This window comes from Mustelus asterias, chromosome 15 (assembly GCF_964213995.1).
Source record: "Mustelus asterias chromosome 15, sMusAst1.hap1.1, whole genome shotgun sequence".
NCBI classification, from domain to species: domain Eukaryota; kingdom Metazoa; phylum Chordata; class Chondrichthyes; order Carcharhiniformes; family Triakidae; genus Mustelus; species Mustelus asterias.
The window spans coordinates 95,479,324-95,501,481 of NC_135815.1; the positions used below are offsets into that span (position 1 = coordinate 95,479,324).

Here is a 22,158-nt window from a genome sequence, read left to right on the forward strand (position 1 = left end):
TTAAACTATTCTACACAATCCAGTTCTATACTAAACGACGTATCAGAATGACTAGCAATGTGGATTCCGACTGAACCTGCATAAGATAGGAATGCCAGCAACAAGTCAGAAAATAATTTGCGTTTTGCTGAAAAAAGAGACATTGTCGAAGCTTTGCACCTTGCACGCATCAGAACAGATGCAAAAATGCCAAATTTCAAAGGGAACAACACTTTCTGCTGCATAAGTAAAGGGTGCTGATTGGTTGGCAAGTTGACTCTGATTGGTTCCAGGGAAATTTCTCGAGCAGCGTAATTTGTTGCTCCCTTTGAAATTTGGCATTCTTGCATCTGTCCTGATGAGTGCAAGGCAAGAAGCTTTGATGGTATGTCTCTTTTCTCAGCAATACTCTGTACTAGCAAGCAAAAATTGGTGTTTAGTAACAACTTATTGGTGTGCAATCTATATGTTGAAAGTTTCCCCTATAATTTTCATCAACGTCCAAATAAGTCGTTTAATATGTTCCAAACACTGCTTTTCTCTCCAAGTTGACTATTATATTTACGCTTCCAAAGGTTTCATGCAGTATTCCAAATTAACAAGGGCGGGGTTTTACGGCCTCACTCGACCCGAAACCGGAAAATCCCGCCCAATGTCAATGGACATTTCCATTGTCCGCCCCCTGCCCACTCCAATTCCGTGGTGGGCGGGGTGGTCAGATTCCGGCGAAAATCTCTTGGAAAGAAAATTAGTGACCATCTAAAATTTTATTCACCAGTAAGTTCGATTCAGATGATCTCTAAATAGGTAGGCATACCAATAAATGCCAGCTTTGGAATGCACAGGAGAACATTATCACCAAATGAAACTCCATTCTTAACACTATCACAAACTCACATCTTCACAAGGCAGAGCAGTTGCAACTATAATCCTTCCAGCCATTGATAGATAAGAACAAGGGTGAGATACTCCAATCTCCCAGCCGCGTGGTTTCCGCCGGCGGGAGGTGGCTCATTGTTTACTAGTGACCCAGATTCTGTGGTCCTGCCACTGTCCATGGGAATTCCCATCGACATCACCCCACGCCAGTGGGAAACCCGTGGGTGGGGGTGCGCTGCCAGTGGGACCAAAGAATCCCACCAGCATGGACGGCGAAGAATTCCGGCCCATCTTTCTCATTTTGTCATTAGTTTCTTAGTTGACGGTGAAATCCCCAATGTCTTTTATACAGTACTTAGTAGCTTTATGCACTTGTATGACATCCTTTTGTCCGTTATTCATCATTACCATAGAACCACTACAGTGCAGAAGAAGGCCATTCAGCCCATTAAGTCTGCACCAACTCTTCAACAAAGCATCCCACCCAGGCCCTATTCCTGTAGCCCCTTGTTATTCTAGGTGTTGCTTGTCTACATCAGGCAACACCTGTGTTAAATTACCAAACAAAGAAATGTTATACAAGGATGTTAAGGTCATACGTTACAACAGGGATGGGAGGAGTGCGCAGTTTCTCTAGCCCCACTTCTCCACAAGTCGAACTATTAATTTAAAAGTTAATTCACTCATCAAAATGGCCAATTATTTACCTTCATTATCGTTAGACCCAGAATGAAAGAAACTGGACCCAACCTTCTTTCAATAAACGTAGAATGGTTGATTTATTATAAAACAAAACTTTTTTTTAAACCAGTTGGAAGAACTGGTTTAAGTTTATTTATTAGTATCACACGTAGGCTTACATTAACACTGCAATGAGGTTCCACAATCCGGCACCTGTTCGGATACACTGAGGGAGAATTTAGCATGGCCCAAACCAATATGTCTTTCGGAGTGTGGGAGGAAACCGGAGGAAACCCATGGACTCACGGGGAGAACGTGCAGACTCCCACACACAATGACCCAAGCCGAGAATTGGACCCGGGTCCCTGGCACTGTGAGGCAGCAGTGCTAACCACAGTGCACGTTCTCCCCACGTCTGCATGGGTTTCCTCCGGGTGCTCCGATTTCCTCCCATAATCCGAAAGACCTGCTGGTTCAGTGCATTGGCCATGCTAAATTCTCCCTCAGTGTACCCAAACAAACGGCGGAGTGTGGCGACTAGGGGATTTTCACAGTAACTTCATTACCGTGCCAACATGCCGCCATGGTTAACACGCAATCCGGAAGTATAACTATCCCGTTTAAAATTCCCAAGCGCACGCACAGACAAACAAATAGAGGACAAACAGATTGGGGTCTCTGCAGAGATGGGCAGTTGAAGAGCAGACTTTGGGGACAAAAAAAAGATAAAGTTTGCAGGGTTTCAACCATGTCGATCTGGAGCATCCTCATGTGAAGACAGATCATTAGTCAAAGTAGTGACCTGCAGGCCGTCACCAATGTAGCTTTGGCGTGGAGGAAAATAGAGCCAGATCAGTCTTCCTCATCTCAGCTTCTTGGGTTCCATTGCCATGTGGGTTCCTAACCGGATACTGACAATCACACAGTTTTGGGGAAGGCAAAGGGAGTGCAAGATGGGCATTCCTCCGTTCAGTCCCAACTGAAATCAAAAAACAAGCTCAAAACCTAAAGCCTGTCATGTGTTTTCCAGTAAATCACGAGTTTCTGTCTTTAAACCATTTTTTGTCCCTCCCGTCAATGAAAATAATTGTGACGCAAACAACTCCTCCCCCATCAAGTGGCATGCCGGTCATGTGATTTCTTGGGAAAGAAATGCTTGCCCCCCAGTCCAAAGGTAAACCTATGACCTTTTTTTCAAAAAGAATTCAAATACCCAAATAACGCAACGTCCTTCCAAATACCAAAAGAGAAACACAGCTTGCGAAGATATGGTTTTCTCAATTTGCAGCACAGCAACTCACAGACGCTAGACTCCACTTGACACCTCTGCAGGGCACAGTTGAGATTGGTAATCTAGCACGAAGTGTGTTTTATAGACATCGGAATGATGTTCAGAACTGCTGTGAGGGGAATGTATTTTAAACGCATTGACTGATCTTAGAAGCTTAGTGGAAGTTTCTTTACATTGATAATTCTGCTGATAGCTTTCTGAAAGAAACTGTGCATTGAATTTTCAGAGGCCTGAATAAATTTCAGCTGTTCTGTGCATTGGATGTCTCTGATTCAGAACAGGACTGGGAAATTACAAAACCGTAAAGTCTATTTTCATCACAGAATCACAGGGCGGCACGGTAGCACAGTGGTTCGCACTGCTGCTTTGCAGCACCAGGGACCCGGGTTCGATTCCTGGTTTTGGTCACTGTCTGTGTGGAGCCTGCGCATTCTCCCCGTGTCTGCGTGGGTTTCCTCCCACATTCTGAAAGACGTGTATTGACTCGAAAAGGCGCCGGACTGTGGCGGCTAGGGGAATTTCACAGTAACTACAATGAAGTGTTAATGTAAGCATTACTTGTGACTAATAAATAAACTTTAAACGTTAGAAACACGACAGTGCAGAAGGAGGCTATTCGGCCCATTGAGTCTGCACTGACAACAATCCCACCTCGGCTTTATCCCTGTAACCCCACATATTTACCCCTCTAATCCTTCTAACCTACACTCCTGGGACACTAAGGGGCAGTTTAGCATGGCCAATCCACCTAACCTGCACGTCTTTCAGAGTGTGGGAGGAAACCAGAGCACCCGGAGGAAACCAAAAACAGACACAGGGAGAACTTGCAGACTCCGTTCGCAGAGTGACCCAAGCCGGGGATTGAACCCGGGTCCCTGGCGCTGTGAGGCAGCAGTGCTTTAAGGCAGCACTAGATAGATTCTTGATTAACGAGGGGGGTGAAAGGTTATCGGGGTCGGAAGAAATGTGGGGTTGAGGTTACAATCACATCAGCCATGAATAAACTGGGAGCTGCTATTGGACGAGTCAGTAAGAAGTTTAACAACACCAGGTTAAAGTCCAACAGGTTTATTTGGTAGCAAACGCCACGTCCTCATAGAAACCCTACAGTGCAGAAAGAGGCCATTCAGCCCATCGAGTCTGCACCAACCACAATCCCACCCAGGCCCTACCCCCATATCCCTACATATTTTACCCGCTAATCCCTCTAACCTAAGCATCTCAGGATACTAAGGGGCAATTTTAGCATGGCCAATCAACCGAACCCGCACATCTTTGGACTGTGGGAGGAAACCAGAGCACCCGGAGGAAACCCACGCAGACACGAGGAGAATGTGCAAACTCCACACAGACAGTGACCCGAGCCAGGAATCGAACCCAGGTCCCTGGAGCTGTGAAGCAGCAGTGCTAACCACTGTGCTACCATGCTGTCCTACAGGGAAGTCAATCAGTGACTCCTCCAGGCAAGTGCTGGAGGTTTATCAAGAGGAGGAAATTTCAGAGTTTAGGGCTCAGATGGTGGAAGGAATCGCTACTAATGGTGTGATGAAAGAAATGCCAGACGTAGACATGGGGAATGCAGAGTTGCAGAGGGTGGTAAGGCTGGAGGAGTTTAGGGTATGTAAGGCAATTTGACTGCTTCTTATAATGTACTTACCCCAGGAATTGATTGCTGCCCCTGCTGTTTATTGATTTGATGTTTTGTATTTCAAACTGTATCGTACAAACTGTTCCTACTAATTCAGGGTTTTTTACATTCGATCAGTATTTTATGTCTTTGACTGTGGAAGGATGTGGTGTGCGTGTTCTGAACCTTACAGGGAGTGAGACCGTGTAACAGGCGCCGCATAAGACATAGGAGCAGATTTAGGCCACTCGGCCCATCGAGTCTGCTTCTAGTTTTAGAATTTTTAAGTTTTAGAACCCTCTGGTTGTAGCTTTTCCTACTAGCATGTTGCCTGACATTTGGAAGACTCACAACTGTGCGCCCGATTTGCCACACTTCTGATTTCCAATCCACTCAGTGTAGCAGCCTTGAAATTCCATCGGGAGGGATTTTCCCACTTTTTGGGAGACAGGAAGCACCCCCAGTAAACAGTGTAAATGGCTTTCCAGAGGAATGTTGTTATCCTGTGATAACATTCTGTATTAGAAACACAGAAACTAGAAGCAGGAGTAGACCATTCGGCCCTTTGAGCCTGCTGCTCCATTCATTTTGATCATGGCTGATCATCGAATTCAACATCCTGATCCCCCCCTTTCCCCCATATCCCTTGATCCCTTAAGCCCCAAGAGCTATATCTAATTTCTTCTTGAAATCACACAACGTTTTGGCCTCAACTACTTTCTGTGGTAGTGAATTCCACACATTCACCACCCTCTGGGTGAAGAAATTTCTCCTCACCTCAGTTCTAAAAGGTATTACACCTTATCCTCAAACTATGACCCCCTAGTTCTGGACTCCCCCACCATCGGGAACTTTCTTTCTGAATCTACTCTGTTTAACCCTGTTTGAATTTTATAAGTTTCTAAAAGATCCCCTCTCATTCTTCTAAACTCCAGTGAATACAATCTCACCGACTTAGTCTCTCCTCAGATGACAGACCTGCCATCCCAGGAATCAGCCTGGTTAACCTTTGCTGTGCTCCCTCTACAGCGAGGACATTCTTCCTCAGATAAGGACACCAAAACTGCACAATATATTCCAGATGTGGTCTCACCAACACCCCCTGCAATTGCAGCAAAACACCCCTATCCCTGTACTAGTTCTGGACTCCCCCACTATTGGGAACATTCTTTCTGAATCTACCCATAGTATTAACGCCATACCTTGTATTGTGCCTTCGTCCATTTTTAACAATTTCTCTTGCATGCAATGTTTCACTTCCATAAATAAAGTGCTCTCCAGCCTGATGTCAGCCTGCGCCAGAAGCATTGCTAACTGAAAACTAAACACGAAACAGCAATCCAATCCGTTTAGAACCTGCCCAGTAACAATTCTGGAATAATAACTATCTCCAACATCTGGGTAAGACTGCGCCATTTGAGTTTATGGGCGGGATTTTCCATCCGCGCTCACCCCCAAGGCCAGAAAATCCTGACCGAGGTCAACGGACCTTTGCATGGTCTGCCCAAGCAGATTCCTGTGGCGGGCGGGACGGGAAAATTCCGCCCTCTGAGTCTATATTAACCAGTCCAGCGACCTTCCTATAAGCCCAACTGGGCCTGCGTTCGGTGGGATGTGACCTGTGGTGTTCTTCCTTTCGACAGGTGAAAGAGATCGTTACCCAGCAGACCAAGGAATGGTCGGAAATGATCAATGTACATTGTGCCGAGGAACAGGAGCTAAGGGACCTTCACCTGAGCCAGCAGTGCGACTTGTTAAAGAAACTACTCATCAGTATGCACGAGCAACAAAGTCAACACCTCAAACTGATCCACGATAGGTACGTACCAAGGTTGCAGAGCTCTGTCCCAGTGTTTGGTGGGTAGGTACAAACATGCCCACGGACACCAGTCAACAGCATCAACCCCTTGGTTGCTGCTGGTTGTCAGATTTTTAGCTGGGAGTAGCAGCCACTCCAGAGTTGTCTCCCCAATAGGGCGGCACGGTGGCACAGTAGTTAGCACTGCTGCCTCGCAGCGCCAGGGACCCGGGTTCAATTCCCGTCTTGGGTCACTGTCTGTGTGCAGTTCTCCCTATGTCTTTGACAAAGGGTCATCTGGACTCCAAACGTCAGCTCTTTTCTCTCCTTACAGATGCTGCCAGACCTGCTGAGATTTTGCAGCATTTTCTCTTTTGGTTTCAGATTCCAGCATCCGCAGTAATTTGCTTTTTTCTCCCCGTGTCTGCGTGGGTTTCCTCCGGGTGCTCGGCTTTCCTCCCACAGTCCGAAAGACGTGCTAGTTAGGTGCGTTGGCCATGCTAAATTCTCCCTCACTGTACCCAAACAGGCACCGGAGTGTGGCGACTAGGGGATTTTCACAGTAACTTCATTGCAGTGTTAATGTAAACCTACTGAGACATGTATGAATAAACTGAAACCTAACTTGAATAGGGTGGCACAGTGGTGCAGTGGTTAGCACTGCTGCCTCAGAGCACTAGCAACCCGGGTTTGATTCGGGCCTCGGGCCACTGTCTGTGTGGAGTTTGCATGTTCTCCCCATGTCTGCGTGGGTTTCCTCCGGGGGCTCCGGTTTCTTCCCACACTCCAAAGATGTGCGGGTTAGGTTGATTGACCATGCTAAATTGACCCTTAGTGTCAGGGGGATTAGCAGAGTAAATATGTGGGGTTATGGGGATAGAACCTGGGAGGGATTGTTGTCGGTGCAGACTCGATGGGCCAAATTTCCTCATTCTGCACTTTAGGGATTCTATGATTCTAAATATGGGGAAATGAACTTCAGTATTCTGTAATAATGAGCGATGGCAGCCATTGCATTGTTCGTTGTTGTCATGGCTTAGACTGGCCTGGGCATAATAGATGTTGATACACGTGGTGGGATTGGCTTTTTTAATCGTTCACCGATAACCCGTCCCCCCTTGCCCCTTCCCTCAGCATTTGTAGAGGTGGCACTGAGGAAGGGAAGTGGGATGCCACTTCTGCTCGGGAACCCTGGCCTCCTTGATGTAAGTTGATAGACCATCCGGAGTCTGCCTCCACCTCCCCAGCAACCACCAACCCCCCCCAAAAAAACTAACCAGGAAACTCCACGGGGGGGGGGGGGGTCCAATGGATGGGCAGACATCCTAACCAGCCACATGCTCAGTGATGCTCCCATCACTTGGTCAAATCTAGCACCATTGGCACAGAGAAATCGGTATATATCTCCACGCCAATTAATAAAGCAAATCCTGATGTTACAACCTGTCTAGCGCTTGCAATGTAATATTGTTGATGGCACATCTAACCGCAGCAAAAGTATGGTGCAGAAAGAGGCCATTTAGCCCAGAGCAAAGAAAGTAACCGCTCATTTTAATCCCACTTTCTATCACCTGGTCCGTAGCCTTGTAGGTTCCAGTACTTCGGATACAGATCCAGGAACTTTTTAAATGAGTTTAGTATTTCAGCCTCAACCACCAACTTAAGCAGCAAATTCCAGATGCCCACCACCCTCTGGGTGAAAAAGTTTTCCTCATGTCCCCTCTAAACCTTCTACCAATCGCCTTATTTGACCCCTCAGCTAAGGAAACAAGTCTTTCCTGTCTACCCTGTTCAGGCCCCTAACCATTTTCAACACCTCAATTAGATCCTTCCTTAGCCTACTTTGCTCTGAGGAAAACAACCCGAGCCTATCCAATCTCTCCTCATAGCTGCAATTTTCAAGCCCTGGGAACATTCTTGTAAATCTCTTCTGCTCTCTCCCCAGAGCAATTCTGTTCCTCTTGTAACGTGGTGACCAGAACTATACACCAAATTCCAGCTGTAGCTTCACCAGCCTTTTGGACAGTTCAGTCATTACATCCCTGCTTTTGTATTCAACGTAGTAAGAGTTTTAACAACACCAGGTTAAAGTCCAACAGATTTATTTGGTAGCAAATGCCATTAGCTTTCGGAGCGCTGCTCCTTCGTCAGATGGAGTGGAAATCTGCTCTCAAACAGGGCACAGAGACACAAAATCAAGTTACAGAATACTGATCAGAATGCGAATCTCTACAACCAACCAGGTCTTAAAGATACAGACAATGTGAGTGGAGGGAGCATTAAGCACAGGTTAAAGAGATGTGTATTGTCTCTAGACAGGACAGCCTGTATTCAACGCCTGACCTTATTACGGAAATCGTACCATGTGCTTTCTTTACCACCTTGTCCACCTGTCCTGCCACCTTTAAGGACCTGTGGACATGCACTCCAAGGTCTCTCACTTCCTCAACCCCTCTCAATATCCTCCCGGATGTTGAGCACTCCCTTGCTTTACTGCCCTCCCCTTTTCCTCACCCTTTTCCGGATTGAATTCCATTCGCCACTTCTCTGCCCAATCAACCAAACCATTGCTCTCATTCTGGAGATGGCAGCTGTCCTCTTCACCATCAACTACGCAGCCAATTTTTGTGTCAGCTGCGAATTTCCCAATCATGCCTCTCATTTATGCAATGTCCAAATGGAAGTCTCCAGATTTTAAAATTCTGGGAGGCACATACATTAGCATCTTCAAAAAGTAACAAAGCTGCATTTCTTCAGTGCTCCTGTGTATGATATTAGAAAAGCGAGCCCTGAAATGTATTCCAGGGTGGCTAACTTATATAAGAGTTGAATCAGGGTAATCCTGTTCATTCGGAAACAGGAGCAAGTGTCTCCCCCGTCTTCCCCCCCCCCTCCCCCACACCCCGTTCATTTGGAAACAGGAGCAAATGTCTCTCTCCAACCCCCCCACCCTCACACACACACACACACACACACTCACACACACACAAAGGGATTTCCCACTGATTTGGTGTTCCCACTGGGTTCTACTGAATGCCCCAATCGTTAATTCCTGGACGTAAGGGATGGCAGAGAAAACCAGAGGTTAAGCCCTTTGGCTTCTTGTGCAACTGGAGAACAAAAGGACTGAAAAACACACACTGGCCCTTTTAACCCAATCAGCCCAGAGGAAAACTGAGGCCGTTTGATCACCTGCCCATTTTACACCTGCGTTTTGTTGGCCCTTCACTTTAGGTTTTTAAGTTAGCGCCACAAGTAGACTTACATTAACACTGCAATGAAGTTACTGTGAAAATCCCCGAGTCGCCACACTCTGGCGCCTGTTCGGGAACGTGTGACCCCCCCCCCTATTCAAGGAGGTGGGTTACATAATGTTTGATTGCTCTGAGTTTGAATATGTGAGTCTGCTTACTATTGATGCTCACTGCGCTTCAGTAGTTAAGTCTGGATGTAGACTCAGAAGAGCGAGTGAGCTGTCGTAGTTTCTGGAAGCCAGAGCTGTAAACATGGAGCAGACATTTTAAAGAATTGGGGATAAAACGTGTTACACACATAGAAACTAGCATCATTTGTGTCGAATTCCTGTCGGCCTGGGTTCCCAAGTGTTGGCGTCCTCAAGATAAGCGCTTGGCAAGTTCGTAACCTTCTCCTGAGACTTCCAACCACCTGCCCTGCACCCCCCACCCACCCACTCAACCCTGAAGGAACTGTCCATCTGCAGTGTGGACCTTCTGTTTCCACAGCCAACAGGGACACCTCCCATCTCGTCCCCCCTCCCCCGCCGCTCAACTGAAGACCTAGCTGCCAGTTTGATGTGGGCGTCACTGGCAAGGCCAACATTTATTGCCCATCACCAATTGCCCTTCAGAAGGTGGTGGTGAGCCGCCTTCTTGAACCGCTACAGTCCACGTGGTGTAGGTACACCCACAGTGCTATTACGGAGAGAGTTCCAGGATTTTGACCCCACTACAGTGAAGGAACGGCTGACATTGTTCCAACTTAGGGTGGTTTTGGTTTGTGTGGTGGGGCGGGGGTGGGGTGGGGGGGGAGGGGGGGGGTGAAACGCAGTAGAGTGAGGATGTCATACAACAAATAAGGTTTACGACATAGCAGACAATTAAAACCCAGTAAGGTACCAAGCATTTCAGACTCACCCACAGGATTGATCTCGATCTGTTAGAATGGTTGGACCTCCCTCGGTGGATTTCTGAAACCTTGGGCCTTGTTCCATTTCCCTGAATTTGATTTCTCATCTCAGCCTCCTCCTTGTATTTTTAGGCTTCTGCAAACATGAGACAAGAAAAGTTATGCCATTATTGTGTTGTCAAGTTCCACTTCTATCCAGTGTTAAAGTTTAATTATTATCACAAGTAGGCTTACATTAACACTGCAGTGAAGTTACTGTCGCTCGGAAATAATTTGATTGGGAGTGCCTAAAGCTTGAAGTTGTTGAGTAAAAGTCCTGAATTTAAGTCTGTTTATTTCATAGAACCTCTACAGTGCAGAAGGAGGCCATTCAGCCCATCCGGTCTGCATGAACGCTCTCTGACAAAGTGCGTTTCCAGGACCTTTCCCCAACCCTATCCCCATAACCCCACAGATTTACCATGGCTAATACCCCTAAACTACACATCTTGGGACACCAAGGGGCAATTTAGCACGGCCAATCCTCCTAACCTGCACATCTTTGGATTGTGGGAGGAAACTGGAGCACCCGGAGGAAACCCACGCAGACACGGGGAGAATGTGCAAACTCCACACAGACAGACACCCAGGACTGGAATCGAACCCGGGTCCAGCAGCAGTGCTAACCACTGTGCCACCGCGCCGCCCAAATTTAACCCAAAATTTTTAATATATGTTAAGTTCTGTTTCAGATGATTAAATGATGTTTTTGCCTTCGAACTGAGTATTCAGTTTAGACTGTTAACGGTGAACCATTTGCATAGGGACTATAAGTTTTATTTGTTACCGAATGCAAGTTGTTGGAGCACAAATTGTAAAATTTAAGTTTATTTATTAGTCTCACAAGTAGGCTTACATTAACACGGCAATGAAGTTACTGTGGAAATCCCCCAGTCACCACACTCCGGCGCCTGTTCGGGTACACGGACGGAGAATTTAGCATGGTCCATGCAGCTAACCAGTACATCTTTCGGACTGTGGGAGGAAACCAGAGCACCCGGAGGAAACCCACGCAGACACGGGGAAAATGTGCAGACTGTAAAGACAGTGACCAAAGCCGGGAACCGAACCCTGGTCCTTGGTGCTGTGAAGCAGCAGTGCTAACCACTGTGCCACCGTGTCATCCTGTGGGATCTTGCTGTTCTCAAATGGCTCCACACTCACTTACAGAGCTTACAGACGTCACTTAAAGTGGAGCTTGTCAGAGTTGCCTTATGTTTTGGCAGCTCAGATCTCAATTCTGCTGCCTGATCACAAACCTTCCCTCAAACATTCCCACATGCACACGGGAGCTATTTTCCCAGTTTCCCTCCTTCCCCTGTGCAAGTAGTAATCACAAGTGCCAAAGCACTAACTCCAAGCTGTGATATCCTCACTTGGCCTTGAAGCATCTGCCTTGCGGCAGCTTGGGGCATGTACTCCTCACCCCATATCCACTATCCCTCAATTTCAGTTTCCCCGCACAAAACTATGCTGTCTATCACTAAACAAGTCCATTCACTCAAAATGCGAATAAATCCTGTCTCTCAGAATCTTCTCCAACTGCTTCCCCACCACTGACGTCAGGCTCACCGGCCTGTAAGAACATAAGAACTAGGAGCTAGGAGTAGGCCATTTGGCCCCTTGAGCCTGCTCTGCCATTTTATAAGATCATGGCTGATCTTTTCGTGGACTCAGCTCCACTTACCCACCCATTCACCATAACCCTTACTTCCTTTACCGTTCAAAAATCTATCTTATCTTTTCCTTAATTACACTGGCTGCTCAGAAAAGCAGCCGGCATAATCAAGGACCCCACGCACTCCGGACATTCTCTCTTCCACCTTCTTCCATCGGGAAAAAGACACAAACGTTTGAGGTCACGCACCAACCGACTCATAGAGTAATCGAGGTTTGCAGCATGGAAACAGGCCCTTCAGCCCAACTTGTCCATGCCGCTTTTTTTTTTAAACCCCTAAGCTAATCCCAATTGACCCATATCCCTCTATACCCATCTTACCCATGTAACTGTCTAAATGTTTTTGAAAAGATAAAATTGTCCCCGCCTCTACTACTACCTCTGGCAGCTTGTTCCAGACACTCACCACCCTCTGTGTGAAAAAATTGCCCCTCTGGACCCTTTTGTGTCTCTCCCCTCTCATCTTAAACCTATGCCCTCTAGTTTTAAACTCCCCTACCTTTGGGAAAAGATTTTGACTATCTAGCTGATCTATGCCCCTCATTATTTTATAGACCTCTATAAGATCACCTCTTAGCCTTCTACGCTCCAGAGAAAAAAGTCCTAGTCTATCCAGCCCCTCCTTATAACTCAAACCATCAAGTCCCAGTAGCATCCTAGTAAATCTTTTCTGCATTCTTTCGAGTTTAATAATATCCTTTCTATAATAGGGTGATCAAAACTGTACACAATACTCCAAGTGTGGCCTTACCAATGTCTTGTATAACTTCAACAAGATGTCCCAACTCCTGTATTCAGTGTTCTGACCAATGAAACCAAGCACGCTGAATGCCTTCTTCACCACTCTGTCCACCTGTGACTCTACTTTCAAGGAGCTATGAACATGTACCCCTGGGCCTCTTTGCTCTGTAACTCTCCCCAACGCTCTACCATTAACTGAGTAAGTCCTGCCCTGGTTCAATCTACCAAAATGCATCACCTCGCATTTATCTAAATTAAACTCCATCTGCCATTCGTCAGCCCACTGGCCCAATTGATCAAGATTAATAAGAAACAATAAGAAATCAAATCAAACCTTAAAAACATTCAATGAGGTAGCCTCAACTTCTTCACTGGGCTGGGAATTCCACAGATTCACAACTCTTTGGGTGAAGAAGTTCCTCCTCAACTCATTCCTAAATCTGCCCTTATTTTGAGGCCATGCCCCCTAGTTCTGGTTTCACCCACCAGTGGAAACAACCTCCCTGCTTCTATCTTATCCCCTTCATAATTGTATATGTTTCTATATCCCCCCCCTCATTATTCTGAATTCCAATGAGCATAGTCCCAGTCTACTCAGTCTCTCCTCATAAGCCAACCCTCTCAACTCCGGAATCAACCTAGTGAATCTCCTCTGCACCCCCTCCAGTGCCGGTATTATCCTTTCTCAAGTAAGGAGACCAAAACTGTACACAGTACTCAAGTTGTGGCCTCACCAGCACCTTATACCTGGATTATCCCTGTTTCCCTTCTTAAATAAAGGAACAACATTGGCCATGTGGATGGAGGGTTTTAGGTATGAGGAGAGGTTGGATAAACTCGGATTGTTTTCACTGGAAAGACGGAGGGGCGACCAGATAGAAGTCTACAAAATTATGAGAGGCATAGGATAGGGTGGATAGTCAGAGGCTTTTTCCAAGGGTGGAAGGGTCAACTAAAAGAGGACACAGGTTTAAGGTGAGAGGGGGTAAGTTTAGGGGAGACGTGGGGGAACGTTTTTCACACAGAGGGTGGTGGGTGCCTGGAACGCATTGTCAGTGGAGGTGGTGGAAGCAGGCACATTAGTAACATTCAAGGTGTAACTTGATAGACATATGAATGGGAGGTGAACAGAGGGATAGAAACCACATATCAGCATTGGCTCAGTGGGCCGAAGGGCCTGTTACTGTGCTGTATTGTTCTTTGTCAGTCACACGGGAACTGTCCATCATAATCTCCTCAACTGCGTAACATGCCAAGTCCATTGATTCTTGGCGTAGTCAGACATCATGAGATATACATGGTCCTTTTCTTCCCATGAGCACCACAGCATGAAGGAAACTTATTTATAGTACCTATCACATCGTTAGATCACTCAGCAGTCAATGAATTCCTTAAGTATTGTGGCCCAGATAGAAAGCATCCTATCCGGATGTATCACAGCTCGGGATGGCTCCTGCTCTGTCCAAGACTGCAAGAAACTACAAAGGGCTGTGAATGTAGCCCAGTCCCTCATGCAAACCAACCTCCCATCCATTGACACTGTCTACACTTCCTTCGGAAAACAGCCAGCATAATTAAGGACCCCACCCACCCGGACATACTCTCTTCCACCTTCTTCCATCGGGAAAAAGGTACAAAAGTCTGAGAACAAGTACCAACCGACTCAAGAACAGCTTCTTCCCTGCTGCCATCAGACCTTTGAATGGACTTACCAATATATTAATCTCATCTTTCTCTTCACCCTACCTGTGACTGCCACACTATAATCTGCACCCTATCCTTTTCCTTTTCCCCTATGTACTTTATGTACGGTATGTTTTGTCTGTATAGCGTGCAAGAAACAATACTTTTCACTGTATCCCAGTACATGTGACAATAATAAACCAAATCCATTTGCAAGCAGCAATATTGTACAACAGGGATGAGATGAATGACCAGTTAAACCATCTTGTTGGCGAGGATAGCGGGGCAAATGTTGATCAGGACACCAACACAGCACCCATCGTCTTCTTGACGTTTCATGTGAATCCTTAACACCTATTATAGAAAGGATATTATTAAACTCGAAAGAGTGCAGAAAAGATTTACTAGGATGCTACCGGGACTTGATGGTTTGAGTTATAAGGAGAGGCTGGATAGACTTGGACTTTTTTCCCTGGAGCATAGGAAACTTAGGGGTGATCTTATAGAGGTCTATAAAATAATGAGGGATACAGATCAGCTAGATAGTCAACATCTTTTCCCAAAGTTAGGGGAGTCTAAAACTAGAGGGCATAGGTTTAAGGTGAGAGGGGAAAGATACAAAAGGGTCCAGAGGGGCAATTTTTTCATTCAGAGGGTGATGAGTGTCTGGAGCAAGCTGCCAGAGTTGGTAGTAGAAGTGGATACAATTTTGTATTTTAAAAAGCATTTAGATAGTTACATGGCTAAGATGGATATAGAGAGATATGGGCCAAACACGGGCAATTGGGACTAGTTTAGGGTTAAAAAAAAGGGGCGGCATGAACAAGTTGGGCCGAAGGGCCTGTTTCCATGCTGTAAACCTCTATGACTCAATGACCTATTTTAACAGGTAGATGGGGCCTTGTTTAATATCTCATTGTAAAGATAGTATTTCTGAGAGTGTAGCTCTCCCTCAGCGCTGCATTGAAGTGACGGGATGGATGATGGGCTCATCGGACTTGAAGCCCTGGTATTGCTGCAGGAACTGACAAGCCAAACAAAATAAATCACCAAGGGAAATGAGAAAGGAGATTGTCCAGGCCTGGCATTGGGAGGCAAAGCCTGATCCACACAGACAAACCACCCCAAGGTTCAGATCAGTTTAAAGTTTATTTATTAGTGTCACAAGTAAAGTTTACATTAACACTGCAATGAAGTTACTGTGAAAATCCCCTAGTCGCCACACTCCGGCACCTGTTCGGGTACACTAATGGAGAATTTAGCATGGCCAATGCACCTAACCTGCACGTCTTTCGAACTGTGGGAGGAAACCGGAGCACCCGGAGGAAACCCACGCAGACATGGGGAGAACATGCAGACCCCGCTCAGACAGTGACCCAAGCCAAGAATCGAACTCAGGTCCCCAGCTGTGCTAACCACTGTGCCACCTTTGCCAGGGTTCAGGAAGTAACGTAAGAGGAAACAGAGAAAGTAGGTGCAGGAGTAGGCCATTCGGCTCTTCAATTCTGCACCACCATTCAGTGTGATCATGGCTGATCATGCACCTTCAGTATCCCACTCCCGCTTTCTCTCCATACCCCTTGGTCCCTTCAGCCGCAATGGCCACATCCAGCTCCCTCTTGAACATATCTAATGAACTGGCCCCAACAGTTTTCTGTGGTAGAGAATCCCACAGGTTCATAGCTCTCTAAGTGAAGAAGTTCTTCCGCATCTCAGTCCTGAATGGCTTTACCCCTTATTCTTAGACTGTAACGCCTAGTTCTGGATTTCCCCAACATCAGGAACATTCTTCCCACATCTCGCCTGTCCAGTCCCATCAGGCTTTTATATGTTTCTATCAGATCCACTCTCATTTTTCCAAATTCCAGTGAGTATAAGCCCATTCAATCCAGTCTCTCTTCATATGTCCTGCTATTCCAGGAGTCAGTCTGGTGAAGGAGCGGGAATGGGGTGCAGCGGTTTGCGATCAGTTTGTTCTCAGTGGAAAGAGGTGGGCCTTTGGGATTAACTGTTGGGGAAAGAAGGAAAAGGTGGGGATGGAGGTGAGGTGCTGCGGCTAAGGGGATCAGAGATGCATGGCCGTGGAGTGTGCTTGAAGTAAACATTCTCAGTTGCAAGCTTATAAAAGTGCATTGAAATAAGTTCTCTTCGTCTCAACAGCTTTGAAATAATCGGAATAATGGATAATAAGTGGTTAGAAGATCATAATCTAATCAAAGCATTGAAATTGCATCTCCAATTATAGCGTGAAGTATGAGTGTTTTATACATGTGTTCCTGGAATATCAATTGGTTTTCAACTTTGAAAGCCCTCCATTCTATTTGTTAGTGTTTATATTTAGATTTTTGGGGCCACGACTGATTGGTGATGGAAGGAGCATTTAAAACACAGTTCATTCAACTCAGTATCCTTCCACCACTTCCCCCAAAATGGGAGAAACAGTGTGGGTGTGAAGGTACAATAAAAAATATACATAGATAGACACTGATAATTGTGCTTAAGTAACCACGTTCTTCATCCTTGCCAGTCGTCATACCAAGCCTTGAAACTGAACAATAATTATTTTGGATTTTTTTTTTCTTTGTTCTTGAGGTATGAGCAATACTGGCAGAATACCAATCACTTAAGGTTTATTTATTAGTGTCACAAGTAGGCTCACATTAACAGTGCAATGAAGTTACTGTGAAAATCCCCTAGTCGCCACACTCTGGCGCCTGTTTGGGTACACTGAGGGAGAATTTAGCACGGCCAATGCACCCTAACCAGTGCGTCTTTCAGACTGTGGAGGAAACCCACACAGACACGGGGAGAATGTGCAGACTCCGTACACACAGCGACCCAAGCCGGGAATCGAACCTGGGTCCCTGGCGCTAGCAGTGCTAACCATTGTGCCACCGTGCCTGTCATTGGGTGTTCCTGATTGTTCTGATAGGAATAAGCGTTAACCACAAACAGCGCGTCTTAAGTATTTTTTTTCAATACTTGCGGTTGTACAGAACTTTCTAAGCATGGTGAGCTGTGCGGAGGATAGTGTAGAGCCACAGAAGTATATAAACAGGTTGGCGGAATGGCGGACAGGTGACAGATGAAACTTAATGCAGAGGAGTGTGAAGTGATTCATTTTTGTAGAAAGCATACAGAGAGGCAACCTAAAATAAAGGGTACAATTCTAAAGAAGGTGCAGGAACAGAGGAACCTGGGTGCATAAGTCATTGAAGGTGGCAGCGCAGGTTGACAGCATAGTTAGTAATGCATACAGTATCCTAGACTTCATCAATAGAAGCATAGCGTATAAAAGATGGGGAGATATGTTAAGATTGTATAGGACACTGGTTTGGCCTCAACTGGAGTATTGTGTCCAGCTCTAGGCACCACACTTTAGGAAGGATGTGAAGATATTAGAGTGCGGATAAGATTCTGGTGAATGGTTCCAGAATCATAGAATCTCTACAATGCAGAGGGAGGCAATTCGGCCCATCAAGTCTGAACTGATGACAATCCCACCCAGGCCCTATCCCCATAACCCTATGTATTTATCCTGCTCGTCCCCCTGACACTCGGGGGCAATTTAGCATGGCCAATCCACCATCTTTGGACTGTGGGAGGAAACCGGAGCGCCCATTGGAAACACACGCAGACACTGGGAGAACGTGCAAACTCCACACAGTCACCTGAGGCTGGGAATTGAACCCGGGTCCCTGGCGCTGTGAGGCAGCGGTGCTAGCCACCGTGCCGCCCACCGTGGTGGGTTCTATTTGAAAATTGGCTAGAAATAAACATTGCAGGCGCATCCTTGGTTTTACAATTTGGGTTTGTTGTGAGAGTTAGACCGTTCTCATACAAGTGTCACAAGGTTCAAGCCAGTTGTTTGAACCCACGGTGAACAAAAGCCCATTGTAAAAAGATGTTTCCCAGTCAAATTAATCGCGCTAAAATTGTGATATTCATTAAAGAAGAAAAGATATCATTATTTGCCTGATTGGACAAAAGTGTCTTTGATCTGAGGTACAATCTTACTTCAATCAGCGATGGTAAACTTGGGATTTACATGAGGGCGCAGGCAGGTCGCATTTATTTGTTAAGGAGCACTTAGCATTCTGAATATTGATGCCTTTGTTGTTCAGTGTGGTTTATTTTGGTGCTGCTAGGATACAAGATCTAATAAATCTATATTTTCTAAAAAGCATCTCTTTGTAATTGCCCAAACAACACAGCACAGATGTTTGTTACTATAAGACCATAAGACACAGGAGCAGAATTAGGCCACTCGGCCCATCGAGTCTGCTCCGCCATTCAATCATGGCTGGTATTTTTCTCATCCCCATTCTCCTGCCCCAAACTATGCCTCAACCCATCCTCACAAGAAAGCATGAGCCCAATCTGATGCAAAACATCTGTATGACACATATAACTGAATGTTCCGTCGCATCTTAGCAACATCAGATTTAACATTAGGCTACTAGACTCGAGGTTTGTGCTTACCTAATACTGCAGTGTCCGAAAGAAAGCTTATTAAAGCACAGTTCCCATCACAGGAGGCTAAGATGTAGTCATCGGAGATGATGGCCTCGTGGTGTTATCGCGAGACTATTCATCCATAAACTCAACTAATGTTCTGGGGACCCGGGTTCGAATCCCGCCACGGCGGATGGTGGAATTTGAATTCAATTTTAAAAATCTGCACTCAAGAATCTGCTGATGAAAATGAAACAATTGTTGGAAAAACCCATCTGGTTCGCTAAATGTCCTGTAGGAAAGGAAATCTGCCGTCCTTACCTGGTCAGGCCTCCATGTGACTCCAGAGCTACAGCAATGTGGTTGACTCTCAACTGCCCTCTCAAGGGCAACTTATTTTTATTCATTCATGGGATGTGGGCATCTAAGAGTCAACCACATTGTTGTGGATCTGGACTCAGACATAAACCAGACCGGGTAAGGACAGCAGATTTCCTTCCCTAAAGGACATTAGTGAATCAGATGGGTTTTCCGACAATTAACAATGGTTTGTTGGTCTTCATTAAGACTTTTAATTCCAGATTTTTATTGAATTCAAATTTCATCATCTGCTGTGGTGGGATTGGAACCTGGGTCTCCAGAGAATTACTCTGGGCCTCTGGATTACTCATCCAGTGACAATGCCACTACACCACTAGCTCCCTTTGATGGGATGGGCAATAAATGTTGGCCAGCCAGCGACGCCCATGTCACACGAATGAAAAAAAATACTAAAATTAGCTGGTACTTCAGTTTTAAAATGTATTCTGTGTGATCTTTCACATGTTTTAACATTAATTGAATTACTTTTAAAAAATCTATATCAGTTTCTATGTTTTTCTGTCACATTTGTCAGATGTATTGAGCGCTATACAGACAAAGCATACCGTTCATAGAGTACATGGGGAGAAGGAAAGGAAAGAGTGTAGAATATAAGGTGGAATTTTCCCATCCCGCCCGCCACGGGAATTGTAGTGGGCGGGACACGGAGCATGCAAAGATCCGTTGACCGTTGGGCGGGATTTTCCAGACTTTGGGCGAGCATGGCCAGAAAATCTCGCCCACAGTGTTACAATCATAGCGAGGGTGTAGAGAAAGGTCAACTTAGTGTGAGGTGGGTCCATTCCAAAGTCTGATGGCAGCAGGGAAGAAGCTATTCTTGAATCAATTGGTTCGGGCTTTTGTATCCTTTTCCCGATGGAAGAAGGTGGAAGAGAGAATGTCCGGGGTGCATAGAGTCCTTGATTATGCTGGCTGCTTTTCCGAGGCAGCGGGAAGTGTAGACAGAGTCAATGGATGGGAGGCTGGTTTGTGTAATGGCTGGGCTACGTTCAGAACCTTTTGTAGTTTCTTGCGGTCTTGGGCAGAACAGGAGCCATACCAAGCTGGGATACATCCGGAAAGGATGCTTTCTGTGGTGCATCTGTAAAAATTGGTGAGAGTCGGAAAATGGCAATGGAATAAGCATTAACTGTCCTCTGTTTTTCAAAAGGCAAACTGGAAACACTGGTTGTGATATTAAATTATTCAACTCAACAAATGTTTGAGTCTGGGGGGGGCCGTTAATGGTCCAATCAAAAGATGTGGCCCTTCCTGCTGGTGGCATCTTGCAGTCTTAACCTAAACCCCCCACCCAGTCCGTTCCCCGGTGGTGGAGGGGTGACTAGGGGAGAGATACAAAAGGGTCCAGAGGGGCAATTTTTTCACACAGAGGGTGTGAATGTCTGGAACAAGCTGCTAGAGGCAGTAGTAGAGGCAGGTACAATTTTGTCTTTTAAAAAGCATTTAGACAGTTACATGGGTAAGATGAGTATAATGGGGTATAGGCCAAATGCGGGCAATTGGGACTAGTTTAGTGGTTTAAAAAAAGGGTGGTATGGACAAGTTGGGCCGAAAGGCCTGTTTCCATGCTGTAAACCTCTATGACTCTATGATTCAAGGGATGCAAAACCCCATTGGCATCAGCAGGACCAGAAGATCCTGTCACTGGCCAATGGTGGGCCACCTCCACTGTCGGAAAATATGCCATGGGGTTGGGGAGTGTGGGGGGGGGGGGGTGGTGGGGATTGGAAAATCCCACCCATGGTGTTGGAAAATCCCACCCCCCATGGTGTTGTTCCACTGTTTCATTGGGAAGGTACGGGAGAGTGAGAACAGAATGGAAAATTAAAATGGCGAGTGTGTGGAAGCTCAGGGTCGCGCTTGAGAACTGAACTGAGGTGCGCAGAGCAAAATCGCGCAATCTGCCTTTGGGGTCCCCAGCGCAGGGGAGACTACCCCGTGAGCAGCGAATCGCCGTTGATCTGTCTACTGTGTTTGTGTCATTAGACTCAGCAAGGAAATGCGTGCCAACCAGGCGAAGAGTTCCATGGAGAACAGTAAAGCCATAAGCCAGGACAAAAGCATCAAAAACAAAGCAGAAAGAGAAAGGCAAGTTGACCTTCTGCAGTAAAGAAAAATCAGAGAAACGCATTGATGTTACCTGTATGAGGTGAGCTGCTTGCAAGGAACTCGGAAGAATAACTTTCTTCCTTGTCTAGCCTGTCTCACCTGGTCAATACACAGCTTTCCAATCTGTGTGTACTACCTTTTACATTTACAAGAATATAATTGATAGGCGCTGCTTCCTTCATTTTTAATGCTCTGATACATTGAGGTTTTAAAATGATGATGCTAAACTATGATGCTTCACAATGCATTGTCGCCTTGTAAAGCTTTGGGCAGGATCTTACTCCCCATTCACGCCACGCTCCCGCTGCAACGAGGTCGGAGAATTTGGTGGCCAGCCAAATCTCCGTTCATCGCGGCGGGATGGGAAAATCCTGGTGAACGGTGGAAAGATTCCGGCCTTTCCATCTGCATTTTCTTACTGCACGATATTTTTCTCGCAAGATCTATAAAATATTTGCACTTCTGTCTTTGTTGATTTATTTCTTTGGATTGTTTTCGAATCCATGTCTTCATTTTTGGAATTCTACAAGTCTACGAGAAGGGAAGCCGCCGGAATCTCCATTCTGACCGGAATTTCATTTCAGTGCATTTAATTTTGTACACAGTGGGGAGGCGATGGCCTAGTGTTATTATCATTCGACTATTAATCCAGAAACTCAGCTAATGTTCTG

At 45.9% G+C, this 22,158-nt stretch overlaps 1 protein-coding gene across 6 annotated transcripts in view; it reads left to right on the forward strand.

Annotated features, from left to right (window-relative positions):
• Window positions 1-22,158, forward strand: part of plcb4a (phospholipase C, beta 4a) — a 510,936-nt gene that overhangs the window by 445,930 nt on the left and 42,848 nt on the right. For all 6 annotated transcript variants that reach the window (XM_078230348.1, XM_078230349.1, XM_078230347.1 and 3 more), the window contains 2 exons: window positions 6,101-6,276; window positions 21,365-21,466. In XM_078230348.1, the coding sequence (XP_078086474.1) occupies window positions 6,101-6,276; window positions 21,365-21,466 (278 nt within the window). The remainder of the gene's footprint in view (window positions 1-6,100; window positions 6,277-21,364; window positions 21,467-22,158) is intronic.